General features: G+C 49.2%; 1 protein-coding gene across 1 annotated transcript in view; it reads right to left on the bottom strand.

Moving 5' to 3' along the window:
* Positions 1-23,258, bottom strand: part of LOC140427374 (ran-binding protein 17-like) — a 1,937,807-nt gene that overhangs the window by 1,570,177 nt on the left and 344,372 nt on the right. Inside the window, exon 8 of the mRNA XM_072512921.1 lies at positions 21,741-21,814. Coding sequence (XP_072369022.1) covers positions 21,741-21,814 — 74 coding nt within the window. The remainder of the gene's footprint in view (positions 1-21,740; positions 21,815-23,258) is intronic.

The raw sequence follows: 23,258 nt of genomic DNA, 5'->3' as shown, positions 1-23,258 counted from the left end.
ATTCCTGCCCTGTGCCAGCTCAGGAACCCTCCATCCAGTCTCCCCGGGACGAACCGATGGTTCTCCCGGATCGGGGACCAAACCGTAGCCTCTACCTCACCCCTGTGGCGCCTCCACTGCCCCCAAATATTCAAAGTCGCTGCCACCACCGGACCCGTGGTGTACCTAGTCGGCGGGAGCGGCAGCGGTGCTGTCACCAGCGCTCCCAGACTCGTGCCCACACAGGACGCCATCTCCAGCCTCTTCCATGCCGCCCCCTCCTCCTCCATTACCCACTTGCGTATCATCGCCACATTGGCAGCCCAGTAATACTCACAGATTAGGTAACGCTAACCCTCCTCTATCCCTACTCCGCTCCAGAAACACCCTTCTCACCCTCGGGGTCTTTTTCGCCCACACGAATCCCATGATGCTCCTACTGACCCGCTTAAAAAAGGCCTTAGGGATCAGGATGGGGAGGCACTGGAATATAAAAAGGAACCCTGGGAGCACCGTCATCTTCACCGACTGTACCTTACCCGCCAAGGAGAGTGGCAGCATATCCCACCTTTTAAACTCCTCCTCCATCGGCTCCACCAGCCTCATCAAGTTGAGCTTGTGTAGGGACTCCCAGCTCCTGGCCACCTGGATCCCCAGATACCGAAAACTCCTTTCCGCCCTCTTCAGTGGAAGCTCGTCTATCCCCCTTCCTTGATCCTGGGTGTACCACAAAGAGCTCACTCTTCCCCACATTGAGCTTATACCCGGAAAAGTCCCCAAACTCCCTGAGGATTCGCATCACCTCCGGCATCCCCCCCCGGCTGTGTCCGCCACATACAGTAACAGGTCATCGGCAGACAACAAAATCCGGTGTTCCTCCCCCACCCCCCACCCCCCCCCCCCCCCCCCCCCCCCCCCCCCACCCCCGGACCAGCCCCCTCCAGTTCCTGGACTCCCTTAGAGCCATAGCCAAAGGCTCAATTGCAATGCAAATAGCAAGGGGGATAGGGGGCACCCCTGCCTCGTCCCCCGGTACAGCCGAAAGTATTCCGACCTCCTCCGATTCGTGGCCACACTCGCCACCGGGGCTTCGTAAAGTAGCCTAACCCAACCAATGAACCCCTCCCCGAACCCAAATCTTCTCAACACTTCCCAGAGGTACCCCCACTCCACCCTATCGAAGACCTTCTCCGTGTCCATCGCCGCCACTATCTCCACCTCCCCCTCCACTGTAGGCATCATGATTACGTTAAGGAGCCTCCGCACATTGGTATTCAGCTGCCTTCCCTTAACAAAACCCGTCTGGTCCTCGTGAATCACCCCCGGGACACAGTCCTCAATTCTGGTATCCAACACCTTCGCTAACAGCTTCCCGTCCACGTTGAGGAGACAGATTGGCCTATACGACCCACACTGTAATGGGTCCTTGTCCCGCTTCAAGATCAGCGAGATCAGCGCCCTGGGCATCGTCGGGGGTAGGGCCTCCCCCCTCCCTTGCCTCATTGAAAGTCCTCACTAATAGAGGGCCCAGCAGGTCCATGTACTTCCGGTAAAATTCCACCGGGAACCCATCTGGCCCCGGTGCCGTCCCGGCCTGCATTCTCCACAGCCCCTTAGTCAGCTCCTCCAGCCCTACTGGTGCCCCAAGCCCAGCCACCTGCTCCTCCTCCACCCTCGGGAACCTCAGTCGATCCAAAAATTGACGCATCCCCCCCTCCTCCGTCAGGGGCTCAGACCTATACAGCCCCTCATAAAAGTCTCTAAATACCCCATTTATTCCCACCGCACTCCGCACCGTGTTCCCCCCTTTATCCCTAACTCCTCCAATCTCCCTCGCTGCCTCCCGCTTCCGAAGCTGCTGTGCCAACGTCCGGCTAGCCTTCTCCCCGTACTCATACACCGCCCCTTGCACTTTCCTCCACTGCACCTCTGCCTTGTTAGTGGTCAACAGGTCGAACTCGGCCTGGAGGCTTTGTCGCTCCTTGAGTAGTCCCTCCTCGGGGACCTCCGCATACCTCCTATCCACCCTTAAAATCTCCCCCACCAATCTCTCCCTCTCTCTCCTCTCCTTCTTCTCCTTGTGGGCCCTAGTGGAGATTAGCTCTCCCCTAATCACCACCTTCAGCGCCTCCCATACTCCCTGCACCTCCCCACTATCGTTAGCCTCTAGATAGCTTTCAATGTACCCCCGGATCCGCCCGCTCACCTCCTCATCCGCCAGCAAGCCCACATCCAGGCGCCACAGCGGGTGCTGGTCCCTCTCCTCCCCTAGCTCCAGCTCCACCCAATGCGGGGCATGGTCTGAGATGGCTATGGCTGAATACTCCGTGCCCTCCACCCTCGGAATTAGTGCCCTGCTCATAACGAAGAAGTCTATCCAGGAGTATTATTTATGGACGTGGGAAAAAAAAGAAAATTCCCTGGCCCCCGGCCTGACAAACCTCCATGGGTCCACTCCTCCCATCTGGTCCATAAACCCCCTCAGCAGCTTGGCCGCCACCGGCCTCTTACCCATCCTGGACCTGGAGCAGTCCAATGCTGGATCCAGTACCGTGTTGAAGTCCCCCCCCCCACCCATTATCAAGCTCCCTGCCTCCAGGTCCGGAATCCAGCCCAACATGCGCCGCATAAATCCGGCATCGTCCCAATTCGGGGCATATACATGCACTAATACCACCCGCACCCCCTGCAGCTTACCACTCACCATCACATACCTACCTCCATTGTCTGCCACGATGTTCAGCGCCTCAAACGACACCCGCTTCCCCACCAAAATCGTCACCCCTCGATTCTTTGCGTCCAACCCAGAGTGGAAAACCTGCCCGACCCACCCCTTTCTCAGCCGAACCAGATCTGCCACCCTCAAATGCGTCTCCTGGAGCATAACCACATCTGCCTTCAGTCCCTTCAGGTGCGCGAACACACGGGCCCTCTTGACCGGCCCGTTCAGGCCTCTCACATTCCAAGTTATCAGCCGGATCAGGGGGCTTCCCGCCCCCACCCATCCCCCCTCCCCCTCCCCTGCCGTTTAGCCATCCCCTTTTCTAGGCCAGCCACGTGCCCGCGCCTCCCGCACTCTCCATTCCCCCCAGCGGTAGACCCCCGCCCCGACTCTCTCTCCGAGCTCCAGCTCACCTTTCGCCAATGCAGCAACAACCCAGTCCCCCGCCCCCAAGATAGGTCCCCCCCCCCAGCTGCATTGCTCCCCCGATAGCACTCCCGTAAGTCAGCTGACTCCTGCTGACCCCGGCCATTCCCGCCACTCCATTGACCTCCAGTGTGATAGTCTCCACCCCCCACCCCCCTCCTGTCCATCAGCGCGCACTCCTCTCCAACACCACTCTTCCCCCCCGGCCCTGCCCCCTTCCTTCCCGAGCGCAGGTAAAAGCCCGCGCTTTCCATCAGACCGGCCCCGCCCTCTCTGGCGCATCTCCCTTTTGCGGCCTAATCCCATCTCCCATCCCCCCAACGAGGCCCCGTCCTTCCAACCACCGACGCCCACACTCTCACAAAACCGTCCCTTCGAACCAATTCACCCTACCCCACCCAGCACCCAAAGAAACAATACAGAACAGATTAGAACATCCCCCAACATCCCCCAAAGCACAGTAACCACAGTAGCCCCCCGCGACCTCCCCTCACAACCGACCCTCAGTCCGTGTCCAACTTTTTGGCCTGAATAAAGGTCCACGCCTCCTCCGGCGTCTCAAAGTAATGGTGCCGGTCCTTAAACGTGACCCACAGTCATGCCGGCTGCAGCATCCCGAATTTCACCCCATTCCGATGCAGAACAGCCTTAGCCCGATTGTACCCGGCCCTCTTCTTGGCCACCTCCGCGCTCCAGTCCTGATATATACGGACCTCTGCATTTCCCACATGCTGCTCTGCTCCTTTTTTGCCCATCTTAGGACACACTCCCTGTCCACCAAGCGGTGGAACCGCACCAATACCGCCTGCGGCAACTCATTAGACTTGGGCCTCCTCACCAGGACTCGGTGGCCCCATCCAGCTCCAGGGGAAGGCACCCGCGCCCATCAACGTGTTCAGTATCGTGACCACATATGCTCCAGCATCCGACCACTTCACTCCCTTCGGGAGACCCAGAATCCACAGATTTTTCCTCCTCGACCGATTCCCCATGTCCTCGAACATCTCCTGCCATTTCTTATGCAGCGCCTCGTGCGCCTCCACCTTCACCGCCAGGCCCAATATCTCGTCCTCATTCTCCAAGGCCTTCTGCCGCACCTCTCATCCGCCGCCCCTTGGGCCTTCTGGGTCGACCAGATTGTCGATCGAAGCCTTCATTGGCTCCAGCAGTTCTGCTTTCAATTCCGTGAAGCAGCGCTTGAGAAACCCCTGCTGCTCTTGCGCCCCCTGCGCCCATGCTGCCTGGTCTCCACCCGCCGCCATCTTGGCTTTCCTCCCTCGCACTTTTCGCTGCACCAGAATTACGTTTTTCACTGCTCCACTCCTGGTCCAATCCATACAGTGCCGGGAAAATCGTACTGTCACCTTCCCACACTGGGAACCGTCAAACAAATTCCGCTGGGGCCCCTCAAAAGAGCCCAAAAGTCAGTTTCTGGCGGGAGCTGCCGAACGTGCGACTTAGCTCAGCATAGCCGCAACCGAAAGTCTTGGATGATCAGCTGTGATCATAATGAAGGGAAGAGCAGGCTCGCAGGGCCGAACGGCCTCCTCCTATCTTTTATGTTTCAATGACATCAAGTTGAGAATATTTGTTCCATCACTTCTCAAACTAGCAGAGAATTAACTCTTGGCCTGCAAACAACTGAAGATGTATTTATAATTTACAGGAATTGGGGATTACTAAATTTTAAGTTTGAATTGTCAGGTATGTTCAGATTAATTGATTCATTTTGCCATAAGCAGAATGGATCTTTTGTGTTTTACTTTATAGGTAACTCAAGTGGAACAAGATTTAGAGTAGATTCAAGAATTTGAGAATTTATTGAGAATTTGTAGACTGTCAATATTGCAGCAATGGTCGACCCAATTTAAAATCTAATGAACGGAGAGCTGGCATCTAGTGAGAAGTTACAAAAGACAGAATAAATGGAGGAGTGAGAGGTCACATGCACTAGTCTTAAACAAGTCCTAACAACAGTGCCGGCATTAGGGCTGCCAGATTTAGCTTGCTCCCTTCCACATATTCAGCCATAATAATGAAAATTACTATATTATCATAGTGACCTGCAGCCTATTACTCTAACAAGCAATCCGCAATTGCTGCTGAATGTAGAAAATCCACACAGAACAACCCTTAGTTCATATTCTGAAGATGGAACGATTGAAAACGGTCACAGACACTGGAAGGGCTCAAGGGAGTGTCTATCATTTAAATGGGCAGATTACAGTAGTTAAGGATGAGGGAAACAGCCCAGTGGGATATATGAACATTCAGGAAAAGGAACATGCATGTGATGTGCAGATGGGAGTTGAGGAAGTGAGGTTAACAGAAGAGCCATTAGAGGAGGCCAATGGGACTCTGTCAACAGGTTATGGCGGAATGAATGCAGAGCCACGAACACGATGGGCGACTGTTGAACAAGGTAGGTGGGATGACATTCAATTGGAATCTATTTGGCGGGTATGAGAACGACGATGATGAAAAAAATCCTGACATTTAAAAGGATTTTGAGAAGGCAATTAAAAAAAAATACACAGTAGTTTCCATGGATACAAGGACAAAGTTTATTTTGAAGAAGAGATGAAATCGACATTAATGGAAATCTGAAAGCCAACAACCCTGTTGTTTGAATTTGGGACCATTCTGGGATGTGACAAAGCACTGCAATTTAACAAATTAGCTTATAAAAAAGTCACTTCAGACAAAGAACAAGCAATTAAAATATGCACTGCCTTGAATCAAATAAATGTTTTAAAGATGTTATGAACATATTTGAATGGACTTCAAAAATTCTCCAGGGCTTGTGATTGGGATAGGATTAAATAATTGAGAGTAGATGACAGAGACAGGGGGCGAGATTCGCCGACCGCCCGCTGGGTCGGAGAATCGCCGGGGGCTGGCGCGATTCCCGCCCCCGCGGGGCCCGCCCCCCCCTGCGATTCTCCGGCCCGGATGGGCCGAAGTCCCGCTGCTAAAATGCCTGTCCCGCCGGCGTAGATTAAACCTTACCGGCGGGACAAGGCGGCGCGGGCGGGCTCCGGGGTCCTGGGGGGGGCGCGGGGCAATCTGGCCCCGGGGGGTGCCCCCACAGTGGCCTGGCCCGCGATCGGGGCCCACCGATCCACGGGCGGGACTGTGCCGTGGGGGCACTCTTTCCCTTCCGCCTTCGCCACGGTCTCCACCACGGCGGAGGCGGAAGAGACTCCCTCCACTGCGCATGCGCGGGAAAGCCGTCAGCGGCCGCCAACGCTCCCGCGCATGCGCCGCGATGCCCGACTGATTTGCGCCCTTTTGGGCGCCAGTCGGCGGACATCGCGCCGATACCGGAGAATTTTGCCCAGGAAATCAAAACAGCAAATGGGAATTGGAATATTGGGTACAATTCAATGGAATGTTTCAATCTGGCATTGATATATATAAATAGTATATCTAAATATATACAAATATAGCGAGGAGAAGAATGTCTAAAAGAGGATAGCAAATTGATACACGTTCTCTTGGTAATGCTTGTAACCTTGACTATGTTTTTATTTAAGAGAACAAAGTTTGATCATCTGGCTGCCACCCAAGACATTTGGATCATATGTGAAGAATCATAGAATTTACAGTGCAGGAGGCCCATCAAGTCTGCATCAGCCCTTGAAAAGAGCACCCTACCTCAGCCCACAACCTATCCCCATAACCCAGCAACCCCATTTAACCATTTTGGACACTAAGGACAATTGTGGAGTGGCCAATTCACCTAACCTGCACATCTTTGGACTGTGGGAGGAAATCGGAGCACCCGGAGGAAACCCACGCAGGCACGGGGAGAACATGCAGACTCCGCACAGATATTGACCCAAACCGGGAATCAAACCTGGGACCCTGGAGCTGTGAAGCAAATGTACTAATCACTGTGCTACCGTGCTGAGATAAGTAACAACTTTGAGATCTTTTTATAAGATTATAAAGAGTTCAAGAATGTGTGGCATGACAATTTGGGCACTGCAGTGTGCAGATGGGTTAAGTGTGAAGAAATTAACACGCAGGACACCAGTTCAAAATAGGCCCATTCAAGGGTTTGTTAGTGCTTACAATTATGCATTAAAGAGCAGGGGCGCGATTCTCTGATGCTGCGCCGTTTGGGAGAATCGTTTGGCGCGCCATTTTTCCACGCGACGCCGGTCAGACGCGATTCACCCAAGCGGCGAGAACGGCCCCGTCGAGTTCTACGCGGCGCAGGCCGGAGAATCGGCCGAATGGCGATTCTCCACTACCCCCGCTATTCTCCGGCCTGTATGGGCCGAAGTCCCGACGGCGTGACCCCAGTTCACGCCGTCGCCGTTCACACATGGTAAATAAAGTCGTCAGCCAGTCGTGCTGGCTGACGCTGAGCAGGTGAGCGGACTGTCCCGGAGCTCCTGCAGACCGGGACAGCTTCCCCGAGAACACTGCGGGGGGTGGAAGAGGGGGAGAGGGAGAGTGTGGAGGTGGGAGGGGGGGAGGGAGGGAGTGGAGGCGGGGGGGGGGTGAGGGAGGGAGTGGAGGTGGAAGGGGGGAGGGAGATTGTGGAGGTGGGAGGGGGGTGAGGGAGGGAGTGGAGGTGGGAGGGGGATGAGGGAGGGAGTGGAGGTGGGAAGGGGTGAGGGAGGGAGTGGAGGTGGGAGGGGGGAGGGAGGGAGTGGAGGTGGGATGGGGGAGGGAGGGGGTGGAGTTGGGAGGGGAGGAGGGAGGGAGTGGAGGGGGTCATCCATCCGTGGATGCCACATGTCAGCCGCCCTGATATGGCAGGACGGTGACGAGGACACGGCCGCAGGTTGTCGTGTGGCTAATGGGCACAGGCGACTGGCACACTGGTGAGGAGGACGGTGTGAACTGACCGTTGGACGCAGACAGTGACCAGGTGTTAGGCTGGCTGCGTATCCGCAGCGCGACCAGGCCACCGAGACACACAGGGATCCCATGCAACCCGGCTGGCGAGGTGTGGAAGAACCTCTGTGTAACATGTCGTTTCTCTGCCCCCCACCACCCTCCTGCAGGTCACCATGTATGCCAACCAGACAGCGATGTTTACTGCCGTGGTTGGAGCCACAGCTCTGCAGGTGGCCATCCGGCAGCGTAGACTGCGATGGCCCACAGTGGCTGCAGATGCAGCGGCTGCTGCTGCAGCAGAGGGGATGGCAGCGGAGTGGCCCGTCGTCGCCGCGCAGGTCACCGGGGCTCAGGCCCGGAATGTCCTGGCAGATGCCGAGGGGAACATGAAATGAAAAAATGAAATGAAAATCGCTTATTGTCACAAGTAGGCTTCAAATGAAGTTACTGTGAAAAGCCCCTAGTCGCCACATTCCGGCGCCTGTTCGGGGAGGCTGTTACGGGAATCGAACTGTACTGCTGGCCTGCCTCGGTCTGCTTTCAAAGCCAGCACTGATATCAAAGTGCTTGGGGGGTAGGAGGAGGAGGAGGAGGAGGAGCCACTGATGGTGGTGCCAGGGCGCCACAGGCGTCCAGCAGGGCCTAGGGTGTAATGTGACAGAATGTCGTTCGAGGGCCTACCGGACATCACATGCAGGAGGATACTATGGTTCAGCAGGGAAACGGTCGCACATATATGCCACCTCGTGGCGCACCGCGCACCACTTGGAATGGGTGGAGGACACGCTATGCCAGTCTCCGTCAAAGTGACGGTGGCCCTAAACCTTTATGCCACCGGTTCCTTCCAGGCGCCGAGCAGGGACCTATCCTGGATCTCACAGGCATCGGTCCACAGGTGCATCAGGGCTGTGACAGACGTCTTGTACGCCATCGCGGACAGGTACATTCAATTCCCCGAGCACCGAGCACAGCAGGAAGCAAGGGCACGTGGATTCGCCAATGTGGCCGGGATACCGATGGTCCAGGGTGTCATCGATGGTGTGCACGTCCCCAGTCCCCATGCGCCCACCTGCAGACAACAGGGAAGTGATCATGAACAGGAAGGGCGCATACTCCATGAACATTCAGGTGGTGTGCGACCCCCACATGAAGATCATGCACGTGTGTGCAAGGTACCCCGGGAGTGTGCATGACGCCTACATTCTGGCACAGTCGTTCATCCCCGCAATGTTCGATGGATGCCCCCCCCGGCTGAGGGGCTGGTTGCTGGGCGACAGGGGCAATCCGTTGAGGTCATGGCTGATGATGCCAATACGGAGGCCTCAGACCAACGCGGAGAGCCTATACAACGAGGCCCATGCAGCAACCAGGGGTGTGGTGGAGCGGTGCTTCAGCCTGCTGAAGATGCGATTCAGATGCCTGGACCGCTCCGGAGGGGCCCTGCAGTACCGGCCCGATAGGGTCGGTCGCATAGTTGTGGTCTGCTGTGCGCTGCACAACATTGCCATGCAGAGGGGAGATGCACTGGTGGAGGAGTCGGAGGGAGGACCCGACGGCACCGGAGCTAACGCAAACAAAGGGGAGGAGGAAGGGGAGGTGGCCGCACGGTTCATGCACCGTGGGGGCACCAATTCCACATCACCTTACCACTGCGGCACTCGGTCACCCTCACGAGCCCCCTGGCACCGGACAGAGCACAGAGTCTTACAAGTTAAGTGCAACAGTGAGTTTATTTGTGACATTCACTTGCCCTACCCCCTACAACTAAACTGTGCCCTGCACCCGTGCAAACTTATTATGTGCCTAATTTCTTTGCCTCACGGGTCCTACCACTACGTCTAGGTGTCTCCCCAGATGGTACAGCAGAAGTGGAGGCGGACTGCTGAGAATCACGCCCTGCGACTTGGCTCCCTGTTGGCATGCGTTTCCTGTGGTGGCCCGGCCTCGATGGGCCAGGCTGCTCGGCGGGCGGCTGGTTGGCGTGGTGCCACCCTGTCCTGCCCGCTGCCCACCAGATGCACTAGGGACGGAACGGGGGGGGGGGGAAGCCGAGTGTACCGGGACGTCCCTTGCTGGAGGTACCGGGACGGGCCCCAGAACCTCCTCCTCCCTCAGGGAGCCCGGTGGCCCCCGGGCCTCACTGTGGGACGGAGGTGCGATCGGAGACATGCCCCGTCGCACCACCGACACCTGCCACTGCCAGTCCGGGAGGCCTGCAGCGGTATCGACCACGGTCCGAATGTTCGCAGGGAGGGAAACCCGACGGCGTTCACGACGGCGTGGGCACTTAGTCGCGGGAGCAGAGAATCGCGCCCCAAGTCTCAGGCATGCACACTACTTTACAAACAATATGGCATGAAATGGTTAATGGAACCAATAGAGTGAAATAACACCATTAAGTGATCACAACACTGCCACACACTCCATAGAAAATCTGATTTAAAGAAAATTGAGATAGAATCAACACACTGATACTGTCAAAATTAGCAAAATTTGGATAGGAACAATTAAGGACCTGATAGAAAGTAAACCTGGATGAGGAGTATCCACAGATAGAGATGAACGGAGAGCTGATTATGTTATTTTGAATGATATTGAGTGAGGTGATCTCACCCTGTGAAAACTGGAACCCTATTATAGGTGACTCATAAGTTGAAATAACATTTAATCCACATGGGAAGCAATAAATTAAATTAAGAACATAACAACTGATCAAATTTTGTTAGTTTTAAATTATTCATGAGTTACAATGACATGGGTAAAGCCAGTCTACTACACACTCTTACAGGAGAAAACACAGTAAGGCACACAGCAGCAGAGTTAGTATGTGGGGCATTAAATGCCCAGGCAATCTCAGCCTCAAGGTAGAGACAAATATTAAATTATTTATGTTAGTTTAGTTGACACTTAATCTAAGTATGTCAACTCAATATGATTTTATACTGAATTCTGGGACACAAGCTCATCCCATGATTCGATCTTAGTATCATGCTCAAAATTGACAAGCGGGAAAAAACATATGGCATCAAGGCAATGATGCAAGGCATCATGGTTGAATAACAACTGGTTCAAACTATCTACCTCCCTCACAATTAAGTTTGCTGTGCTAAGGAAAATAAGTATCAAAAAATTCAGCCTTGTGCATTGAATTATTGCAGTTTAACTTGTGATGTTTAGGGAAGTTTATATTCACACTGCAACCATTATTGCTTTTGTAAGTAGAATTAAGTTCTGCAATTAACTTTTGTAATTCTTCAGTCCTTCAAATTACTGAATGTACTGTGTTATATTGAGCAGATCAATCACTTTCGAACATTGGTATATATTTTATGCAGATTTTGGGTTGGATTCTCCGCCCCGCGATGCCGGCAACGCAGACTGCGGGCAGGTGGGGATCAGGCGTGCAACGAAATCGAGGTCCTCGCCGGGCTGCTTTGCAATGCCGGGGGGAACCGTGGAACCTCGATATCGGGCCACCTGAATCAGTTCCAATTCAATTCCAGCGGGAGAACATAGACTCCCTTTGTGTAATTTTAAAGAAGTATCAGAGAGCTTCAAATAACCTGTCCAAAACATAGGCGGCATATTTTTCCCATTCTGAACAAATGGATATACAAAGATTATTCTACCTTAGTGAAAAATAACAGAAACAAACAATAATGAGAAGTATGATCCTACAAGTAATTGAAACCTTAGAAGGCTTGTCAAGGAATATGAGATCCCTGAGTTCATTCGGTTTAGTTTACTTGCTTTGGCACATAGAAGGGGACTATGGGAACTGTCATGTGAGAGTACCTTTAAGAAATGGGTGTTTATAAATGGGTATCTATATAAATATTTGTAGTGAGAGTACCTTTAAGAAATGGGTGTTTACTACTGCAGTGATGTCAGAGAGTGGGTGGAGCTGGTCTGTCTGCCAGCTTTTTACTTTCGTTTTAGGCTGTTTGCTGCAGGGTGTGTTTTAGTTTCGTTTCCAGAGCTGGATAGCAGCAGTCACAGCCAGAGGATATATTAGAGTCTCTCTAACCTAAAGACTGTAAATCGATCCTGGTGATTTAAAACTAATAACAGTAGTGACTTTAACCTGATGTGCTTCTGGTAAAAGGTGTTTTATGTCTTATGGATGTTAAAAGGAAAGCTTAAAGGATTACTTTGTGTTGTATTCTTTCGGGGTTGTATTTGAATTAATGGTTGCTAAGATGTTCACTGTATGTTTTAAAAAGGTTAACTTGAGTTCATAGAATCAACATTGTTTTGCTTTAAAAAATACTTTCCCATTTCTGCTCTACCACACCTGTAGAGTGGGCCGTGTGCTCCCCATACCACAATCTAGTAAAAGCTGTGGGTCAGGTGAACTCCATGATACACTTTGGGGTACTCTAAACCCTGGCCCAAAACAGAACTTATATCAAGAGATGACCATCACCCTCAAAAAACCAATTAGACTAATCACAGATTGATCACAGACACCTAAGCCAAATAAGAATTTGTCTTGCCTCATTTAGGCCAATTAGAATGCAATAGCATCATTGACCACACTGTGGGATGTGGCTTTTGATTCGTTAAGAAACAGCAGCTTTCACTGACCGAGTTGTGTATTGAGTATGGAACTGATGTTTTGTTTGTAGTGCCTGCTCTTCAGAAGGGAGAGGTTAGGGGTGAGGACATTTCAACATAAAATTGGCCTGTTTGGGTAAACCAAAAACCTAAAGGGAGGACTGAAAGGGTTAAAAACCAACAGGCTGACACAGGATGCTGCTTGCCAGCTGGTAAATTCATAAAGACTAAAAACTAGTGATGAGAAACCAGTTGCATCAACTAAGACAAACTACAGATAAAATTATAGAATCCCTACAATGTAGAAGGAGGTTATTTGGCCAATCAAGTCTGCACTGAGACTCTGAAAGAGCAACCTACTCAGAAATACACCCCTGTCCTAATCCCGTAACCCTACCTGCACATCTTCGGAAACTAAGGGGCAATTTGTAGCATGGCCAATCCACCTATCCTGCACATTTTTGGACTATGGGAGGAAAGAGGAGCACCCGCAGGAAACCCACACAAACACAGGAGAACATGCAACCTCCACACAGTGATCCAAGGCTGGAATTGAACCTGGGTCCCTGGCACTGTGAGGCAGCAGTGCTAACCACTGTGTCACTGTGCCGTCCACAAGGACCCTTGATATATTAATTACATGTTAATTACAATGTGGGGATGCCGGAGTTGGACTGAGGTGTGCACAGTAAGATGTTTTACAACACCAGGTTAAAGTCCAACAGGTTTAATTGGAATCATTAGCTTTCGGAGCACAGCTCCTTCAGAGCTGTTGGGGAGGGTTTAAACTAATGTGGCAGGGGGATGGGAACCGATGCAGGAAGTCGGAAGGTAGCAAAACAGGGACAGAAACAAAAGGCAGTAAGGGGGAAAGAGTAAGGCAGAGAAGCCATAGTCAAAAATAAAAAAGGGCGACAGTACAAGGTACAGTGACTGAGGGGAGCTCAGTGAATAGGCCCAGCAATGCTAAAAGGAATAAAACGTGAGGTAAAAACATAAATGGGAAGCGACACGGCAGGTTGGTACATGAAGATATGGGTTCAACGACAAGGAAAATTAGGGGAATGCTCGTAGTATTCGGAATAAGGTAGATGAGTTGATGGCGCAAATCATCGTGAATGACTATGATTTAGTGGCCATTACTCAAACATGGTGAAAGGATGGTCAAGACTGGGAGTTAAATATCCGAGGGTATCAAACTATTCGGAAGGACAGAGTGGATGGTAAGGGAGGCGGTGTAGCTCTGTTATTTAAGGATGACATCCGGGCAATAGTAAGGGATGACATGGAGGATAAGGTTGAATCCATTTGGGTGGAAATCAGGAATAGTAAGGCAAAAAGGTCACTGATAGGAGTAGTCTATCGGCCACCAAATAGTAACATTATGGTGGGGCAGGCAATAAACAAAGAAATAACGGATGCATGTAGAAATGGTACAGCAGTTATCATGGGGGATTTTAATCTACATGTCGATTGGTTTAACTACGTCAAGGCAGCCTTGAGGAGGAGTTTATAGAATTTATCCGCGATAGTTTCCTAGAACAGTATTCTAGAACTCAAGAGATTATCTATGATAATCTATGAGTATGTAATGGAACCTACGAGGGAACAGGCGGTCCTAGATCTGGTCCTGTGTAATGAGACAGAATTGATTAATGATCCCATAGTTAGGGACCTCTCGGAAGGAGCGATCACAATATGGTGGAATTTAAAATACAGATGGAGGGTGAGAAGGTAAAATCAAACACTAGTGTTTTGTGCTTAAACAAAGGAGATTACAATGGGATGAGAGAAGAACTAGCTAAGGTAGACTGGGAGCAAAGACTTTATGGTGAAACAGTTGAGGAACAGTGGAGACCCTTCTAAGCGAGTTTTCACAGTGCTCAGCAAAGGTTTATACCAACAAAAAGGAAGGACGGTAGAAAGAGGGAAAATCGACCGTGGATATCTAAGGAAATAAGGGAGAGTATCAAATTGAAGGAAAAAGCATACAAAGTGGCAAAGATCAGTGGGAGACTAGAGGACTGGGAAATCTTTAGGGGGCAACAGAAAGCTACTAAAAAAGTGTTAAAGAAGAGTGAGATAGATTATGAGAGTAAACTTGCTCAGAATATAAAAATAGATAGTAAAAAAGAGTGGCCAAGGTAAATATTGGTCCTTTAGAGGATGAGAAGGGAGATTTAATAATGGGAGATGAAGAAATGGCTGAGTAATAGAACAGGTTTTTTGGGTCAGTCTTCACAGTGGAAGACACAAATAACATGCCATTGACCGAAAGAAATGTGGCCACGACAGGTGAGGACCTTGAGATGATTGTTATCACTAAGGAGGTAGTGATGGGCAAGCTGATGGGGCTAAAGGTAGACAAGTCTCCTGGCCCTGATGGAATGCATCCCAGAATGCTAAAAGAGATGGCTAGGGAAATTGCAAGTGCACTAGTGATAATTTACCAAAATTCACTTGACTCTGGGATGGTCCCGGCGGATTGGAAATTAGCAAACGTGACACCACTGTTTAAAAAAGGAGGTAGGCAGAAAGCGGTTAATTATAGGCCAGTGAGCTTAACTTCGGTAGTAGGGAAGTTGCTGGGATCTATCATCAAGGAAGAAATAGCGAGGCATCTGGATGGAAATTGTCCCATTGGGCAGACGCAGCATGGGTTCATAAACGGCAGGTCGTGCCTAACTAATTTAGTGGAATTGTTTGAGGACATTACCTGTGCGGTAGATAACAGGGAGCCAATGGATGTGATATATCTGGATTTCCAGAAAGCCTTTGACAAGGTGCCACACAAAAGGTTGCTGCATAAGATAAAGATGCATGGCTTTAAGAGGAAAAAGGTGACTTATGTAAGGCTGAGGAAACAAGGTTCAGACAGGGCATTGGAGGGATACAAGATAGCCAGGAGGGAACTGAAGAAAGGGATTAGGAGAGCTAAGAGAGGGCATGAACAATCTTTGGCGGGTAGGATCAAGGAAAACCCCAAGGCCTTTTACACATATGTGAGAAATATGAGAATGACTAGAGCGAGGGTAGGTCCGATCAAGGACAGTAGCGGGAGATTGTGTATTGAGTCTGAAGAGATAGGAGAGGTCTTGAATGAGTACTTTTCTTCTGTATTTACAAATGAGAGGGGAGATATTGTTGGAGAGGACAGTGTGAAACAGATTGGTAAGCTCGAGGAAATACTTGTTAGGAAGGAAGATGTGTTGGGCATTTTGAAAAACTTGAGGATAGACAAGTCCCCCGGGCCTGACGGGATATATCCAAGGATTCTATGGGAAGCAAGAGATGAAATTGCAGAGCCGTTGGCAATTATCTTTTTGTCCTCACTGTCAACAGGGGTGGTACCAGGGGATTGGAGAGTGGCGAATGTCGTGCCCCTGTTCAAAAAAGGATCTAGGGATAACCCTGGGAATTACAGGCCAGTTAGTCTTACTTCGGTGGTAGGCAAAGTAATGGAAAGGGTACTGAAGGATAGGATTTCTGAGCATCTGGAAAGACACTGCTTGATTAGGGATAGTCAGCACGGATTTGTGAGGGGTAGGTCTTGCCTTACAAATCTTATTGAATTCTTTGAGGAGGTGACCAAGCATGTGGATGAAGGTAAAGCAGTGGATGTAGTGTACATGGATTTTAGTAAGGCGTTTGATAAAGTTCCCCATGGTAGGCTTCTGCGCAAAGTAAGGAGGCATGGGATAGTGGGAAATTTGGCCAGTTGGATAACGAACTGGCTAACCGATAGAAGTCAGAGAGTGGTGGTGGATGGCAAATATTCAGCCTGGATCCCAGTTACCAGTGGTGTACCGCAGGGATCAGTTCTGGGTCCTCTGCTGTTTGTGATTTTCATTAATTACTTGGATGAGGGAGTTGAAGGGTGGGTCAGTAAATTTGCAGACGATACGAAGATTGGTGGAGTTGTGGATAGGAAGGAGGGCTGTTGTCGGCTGCAAAGAGACATAGATAGGATGCAGAGCTGGGCTGAGAAGTGGCAGATGGAGTTTAACCCTGAAAAGTGTGAGGTTGTCCATTTTGGAAGGACAAATATGAATGCGGAATACAGGGTTAACGGTAGAGTTCTTGGCATTGTGGAGGAGCAGAGAGACCTTGGGGTCTATGTTCATACATCTTTGAAAGTTGCCACTCAAGTGGATAGAGCTGTGAAGAAGGCCTATGGTGTGCTCACGTTCATTAACAGAGGGATTGAATTTAAGAGCCCTGAGGTGATGATGCAGCTGTACAAAACTTTGGTAAGGCCACATTTGGAGTACTGTGTACAGTTCTGGTCGCCTCATTTTAGGAAGGATGTGGAAGCTCTGGAAAAGGTGCAAAGAAGATTTACCAGGATGTTGCCTGGAATGGAGAGTAGGTCTTATGAGGAAAGGTTGAGGGTGCTAGGCCTTTTCTCATTAGAGCGGAGAAGGATGAGGGGCGACTTGATAGAGGTTTATAAGCTGATCAGGGGAATAGATAGAGTAGACAGTCAGAGACTTTTTCCCCAGGTGGAACACACCATTACAAGGGGACATAAATTTAAGGTGAAAGGTGGAAGATATAGGAGGGATATCAGAGGTAGGTTCTTTACCCAGAGAGTAGTGGGGGCATGGAATGCACTGCCTGTGGAAGTAGTTGAGTCGGAAACATTAGGGACCTTCAAGCAGCTGTTGGATAGGGACATGGATTACGGGAAAATGATATAGTGTAGATTTATTTGTTCTTAAGGGCAGCACGGTAGCATTGTGGATAGCACAATTGCTTCACAGATCCATGGTCCCAGGTTCGATTCCGGCTTGGGTCATTGTCTGTGCGGAGTCTGCACGTCCTCCCCGTGTCTGCGTGGGTTTCCTCCGGGTGCTCCGGTTTCCTCCCACAGTCCAAAGATGTGCGGGTTAGGTGAATTGGCTAATGATAAATTGCCCTTAATGTCCAATTGCCCTTGGTGTTGGGTGGAGGTGTTGAGTTTGGGTAGGGTGCTCTTTCCAAGAGCTGGTGCAGACTCAAAGGGCCAAATGGCCTCCTTCTGCACTGTAAATTCAATGATAATCTATGATTAATCTAGGACAAAGTTTCGGCACAACATCGTGGGCCGAAGGGCCTGTTCTGTGCTGTATTTTCTATGTTCTATGTTCTAGTAGCATGGATAGAGAATTGGTTAATTAATGGAAAGCAAAGAGTGGGGATTAATGGGTGTTTCTCTGGTTGGCAATCAGTAGCTCGTGGTGTCCCTCAGGGATCAGTGTTGGGCCCACAATTGTTCACAATTTACAGAGATGATTTGGAGTTGGGGACCAAGGGCAATGTGTCCAAGTTTGCAGACGACACTAGGATGAGTGGTAAAGCAAAAAGTGCAGAGGATACCGGAAGTCTGCAGAGGGATTTGGATAGGTTAAGTGAATGGGCTAGGGTCCGGCAGATGGAATACAATGTTGACAAATGTGAGGTTATCCATTTTGGTAGGAATAGCAGCAAAAGGGATTATTATTTAAATGATAAAATATTAAAACATGCTGCTGTGCAGAGAGACCTGGGTGTGCTAGTGCATGAGTCGCAAAAAATTGGTTTACAGGTGCAACAGGTGATTAAGAAGGCAAATGGAATGTTGTCCTTCATTGCTATAGGGATGGAGTTTAAGACTAGGGAGGTTATGCTGCACTTGTATAAGGTGTTAGTGAGGCCACACCTGGAGTAATGTGTTCAGTTTTGGTCTCCTTACCTGAGAAAGGATCTACTGGCACTGGAGGGTGTGCAGAGGAGATTCACTAGGTTAATCCCAGAGCTGAAGGGGTTGGATAATGAGGAGAGGTTGAGTAGAGAAACATATAAAATTATGAAGGGAATAGATAGGATAGATGCGGGCAGGTTGTTTCCATTGGCGGGTGAAAGCAGAACTAGGGGGCATAGCCTCAAAAAAAGGGGAAGTAGATTTAGGACTGAGTTTAGGAGGAACTTCTTCACCCAAGTGGTTGTGAACCTATGGAATTCCTTGCCCAGTGAAGCAGTTGAGACTCCTTCATTAAATGTTTTTAAGATAAAAGAACAACAAAGAACAAAGAAATGTACAGCACAGGAACAGGCGCTTCGGCCCTCCAAGCCCATGCCGACCATACTGCCCGACTAAACTACAATCTTCTACACTTCCTGGGTCCGTATCCTTCTATTCCCATCCTATTCATATATTTGTCAAGATGCCCCTTGAATGTCCCTATCGTCCCTGCTTCCACTACCTCCTCCGGTAGTGAGTTCCAGGCACCCACTACCCTCTGCGTAAAAAACTTGCCTCGTACATCTACTCTAAACCTTGCCCCTCTCACCTTAAACCTATGCCCCCTAGTAATTGACCCCTCTACCCTGGGGAAAAGCCTCTGACTATCCACTCTGTCTATGCCCCTCATAATTTTGTATACCTCTATCAGGTCGCCCCTCAACCTCCTTCGTTCCAGTGAGAACAAACCGAGTTTATTCAATCGCTCCTCATAGCTTATGCCCTCCATACCAGGCAACATTCTGGTAAATCTCTTCTGCACCCTCTCTAAAGCCTCCACATCCTTCTGGTAGTGTGGCGACCAGAATTGAACACTATACTCCAAGTGTGGCCTAACTAAGGTTCTATACAGCTGCAACATGACTTGCCAATTCTTATACTCAATGCCCCGGCCAATGAAGGCAAGCATGCCGTATGCCTTCTTGACTACCTTCTCCACCTGTGTTGCCCCTTTCAATGACCTGTGGACCTGTACTCCTAGATCTCTTTGACTTTCAATACTCTTGAGGGTTCTACCATTCACTGTATATTCCCTACCTGCATTAGCCCTTCCAAAATGCATTACCTCACATTTGTCCGGATTAAACTCCATCTGCCATCTCTCCGCCCAAGTCTCCAGACAATCTAAATCCTGCTGTATCCTCAGACAGTCCTCATCGCTATCCGCAATTCCACCAACCTTTGTGTCGTCTGCAAACTTACTAATCAGACCAGTTACATTTTCCTCCAAATCATTTATATATACTACAAAGAGCAAAGGTCCCAGCACTGGTCCCTGTGGAACACCACTGGTCACAGCCCTCCAATTAGGAAAGCATCCCTCCATTGCTACCCTCTGCCTTCTATGGCCTAGCCAGTTCTGTATCCACCTTGCCAGTTCACCCCTGATCCCGTGTGACTTCACCTTTTGTACTAGTCTACCATGAGTGAGGGACCTTGTCAAAGGCCTTACTGAAGTCCACATAGACAACATCTACTGCCCTACCTGCATCAATCATCTTAGTGACCTCCTCGAAAAACTCTATCAAGTTAGTGAGACACGACCTCCCCTTCACAAAACCGTGCTGCCTCTCACTAATACGTCAAAGATAGATAGTTTTTTGAAGAATAAAGGGATTAAGGGTTATGGTGTTCGGGCCCGAAAGTGGAGCTGAGTCCACAAAAGATCAGCCATGATCTCATTGAATGGCGGAGCAGGCCCGAGGGGCCAGATGGCCTACTCCTGCTCCTAGTTCTTATGTTCTTATGTTCATCAGGTGAGTCATTAATTATAGAGAGGCAAGAGTCACACAGTTCGCACACAAAAAATTAAACTGATCATTATGCAGCTGTAACTCGTATGCTTTGCAGAAACACTGGATAATGGAAGAGGAGTATGATGAATCACGGCTCAGGTCTATCTTTATCTTACTCATGTCTAGCAGTTAACAGATAAGTAGAGACATATACGTGCTTGGCAATATTATAATTCAACATACGAGCCCCAATTTTGATTGGTCATTATATTCATATTATACCTTATGTAATCCTAATGATTAATTGTGAATGGATGTGGATAACTTCTAAACAAATGTGTACTTTTGATTGGTGTATATTAATTCCTTGAAAGAAAAGCAAAGAAATAGGGCGCGATTTAACAGGATAAAAAAGAGTCCCCTTTTGGGCGTGAATAGCAGGCCGTTTTCCCAACATCTGCAGCACCGACAATGACCCCATTGTCTAACGGGACTCTGCCGTTTTTTTTGGCCTCTGCAGGGAACGCCCCGCGAAGGCCGCATTTACCTAATTTCCTGCATTGACGGAAATACCGCCCCAATCTTTGGCCCCAACCTCAGCATCCCCCCACTCTTTCCCCCATCCGGGTAACCTCAATGCCCCAACTTAACTCTTAGGGGGTCCTCGAGGCCCCCCGTCACCCACCTCTTAATGGCAGGGCACCCCTGGGCCCAATCCATGGCATGGGCAACCTGGCATCCAGGCACCTTGACACTGCCAGCCTGACATTCTGGCAGTGCAACTTTCAGCCTCGCTGTGCCACCCAGGCACCCTGGCAGTGGCTAGGTAGCAACACCAGGGTGCCCAGATTGCAGCGCCAAGGTATCCAGGTGCCAGTAGGAGTGCCAGGGTACCAGCCTGCCCAAAGCCCTACCACCCAGGGGTCTCCAATGGCCTGGGAGACCTCCAAGTAGTGTTACGCCAGGGCCATGTTTGTGTGGACCAGTGCCAAACTGAGCTATGGCAAGGTCTCGCAGGCAATAACATTGTTCCCGGGCTTCGGGAGTGTCCGGCGTACACATAGATCCAGATTGTGACATCTTGCAAGATCTTATTAGATCTTGCGAGGTGTTCATAGCATCGCAAATCTCTCGAGAGGATTAAACGGCTTCATTGCATCACCAAATGGGGTGCGACGAGGCCATTAAATCGGTCGTAAAGTGTTGTCTGGTCAGTAGGAGATTGAGGTACACGATAGTCGAATAGGTGTGAAACTCCTGCAACACAAAGTTTATTTCCCATTTTTTTAAAATTTCCGTGCTGATGAGCAGAATATTTTCCTATCCAAGTACCAGTTTCAGTGTCAGCCACTCACACATCAGGTAAAGAACTGGCAGAGTAAATCTCCCTATTCCCTACTCCAACAATGTGCCTCAGTCCCAACTGAAAAAGCAACCTCTACATCACCACTGTGAAATGTTTCATCCTCTGGCAATTCTGAGTCAGACTGCCAATTTAGGGTCAAGTGAGAGGTGGTTTTGCGCTACGAGTACATATTTACAAGGAGTTGGATTCTGCATAATAGAGGCCTCTTTTGGCCAACAGGCAGAGGAAATATCCATCCGATGTCCCAGAGATAATTAAATACTGCTTAATAAAGTTATATTAGATAAGCTATACAATATGTTTCAGAAATTACAGTATAATTCATGCAGCAAGACTCACCAATGGAGAAAGTGAAGGAGGAATGCAGTGATAGAGGTCAAAAAATAGTTGCAAGGTTGACATTTCCAGTAACACTGAAAGAAATTAACAATGCAAGATATTGTCAAGGGTGGGATTTAAAACTGACAGAGAACATAGTAAGAATAATTTTATGATGTACAAACCTCTTGATTTGGACAGTAGCAACCTAATGACAACATTTCAGGAAAATAAAACAATATTTATTACAGAATTTTCCACAAAGCAGTAAGGAAAGAAAATAACCTCACAAAATACAGATGTTGACCACACATGCTACATGTATGTGTTGGATGGTCACCCATGGTACAAGTATGTACAGGTTGGTCATACAGCACATGACTGGACAGAACAAAACTATAGCAGAATATGTTTACATCACTAGGCATGAAAATTACTAAAATCTAGTGCAAAGTTATAAAAATGTAATTAAAATACTGACAGACTGCTTTTACTCAAAGGAGTTGGAATATAAAGATTAAAAAGTGACGCTTCAATTGTACAGAGCCTTGGTCAGACCTTGTTTGGAATACTGGGTTAAGTGTGCAGCAACATGCCTCAGATGCACATCACAGAATTGTTAGTCCGCAGAAAAAGGCCATTTGGCCCATCATGTCTGCACCAGTTCCCCAAATGAGCATCTTGACTCTGAGTGGGTGTAGTGCAGATTTGTCAGAGTAATACCATGGATCAAAGTATCAAATCATGAAGAGGGTTGCAAGAAACCTGACATATAGTGTGGAATTCAGAAGGTTGAGTGGATTTCTGATCAAAGTGCTGAAAATGATGAAGAGATTCGATAAAGTAGGCACACAGAAACTATTTTCTCTGGTGGAGAAACTCTTAAGCCATGATTTAATCGAAGTGTAAAATGGGCTCAAGGAGATGAATGGTATCCTCCTCATTTGACAGTCATGTGTTAACAGAAAGAGATATGGTATAACTGGATGTTTTGCCTCAGCTATTACAGGATTAAAAAAAGTTCAGAGCGTGATAATGTTCATGTTGGATTCCCCAATTTTAACTTTGAGGTAATGAATGTTGCATTATTAGAAACAAAACTATGAACATATAACATTATAGCGCAGTACAGGCCCTTCGGCTCCCGATGGTGCGCCGACCTGTAAGATGTAAATATATGCACAAGGATAAAGAGGAAAGGCATGAGGCTTTCTTGACTGATAATTATGCTTGGAGGGGTTCCTACTGAGTAACTGTACTAGCAGATGGAGGGGAAAAGCAATTTCAGACAGTTGGGAGAGCTTTGCTGTCCAATTTCACACCCAGTCTGCATCTTCAGACATGGACTTAATGGGTTGAATGGCCTCTTTCTGTGCATAAGACCATAAGATAAAGGAGCAAATTTAGGTCTTTCGGCCCATCGTGTCTGCTCCACCATTCGATCTGGCTGATATTCCCATCCCCATTCTCCTGCCTTCTCCCCATAACCCCTGATTCCCTTATTAATCAAGGACCTATATATCTCTATTGTTTTTAAGA

Source organism: Scyliorhinus torazame, chromosome 7 (assembly GCF_047496885.1).
Source record: "Scyliorhinus torazame isolate Kashiwa2021f chromosome 7, sScyTor2.1, whole genome shotgun sequence".
NCBI lineage: Eukaryota > Metazoa > Chordata > Chondrichthyes > Carcharhiniformes > Scyliorhinidae > Scyliorhinus > Scyliorhinus torazame.
The sequence above is the reverse complement of the archived record's forward strand: the minus strand, read 5'-3'. Positions and strand labels throughout refer to the sequence as shown.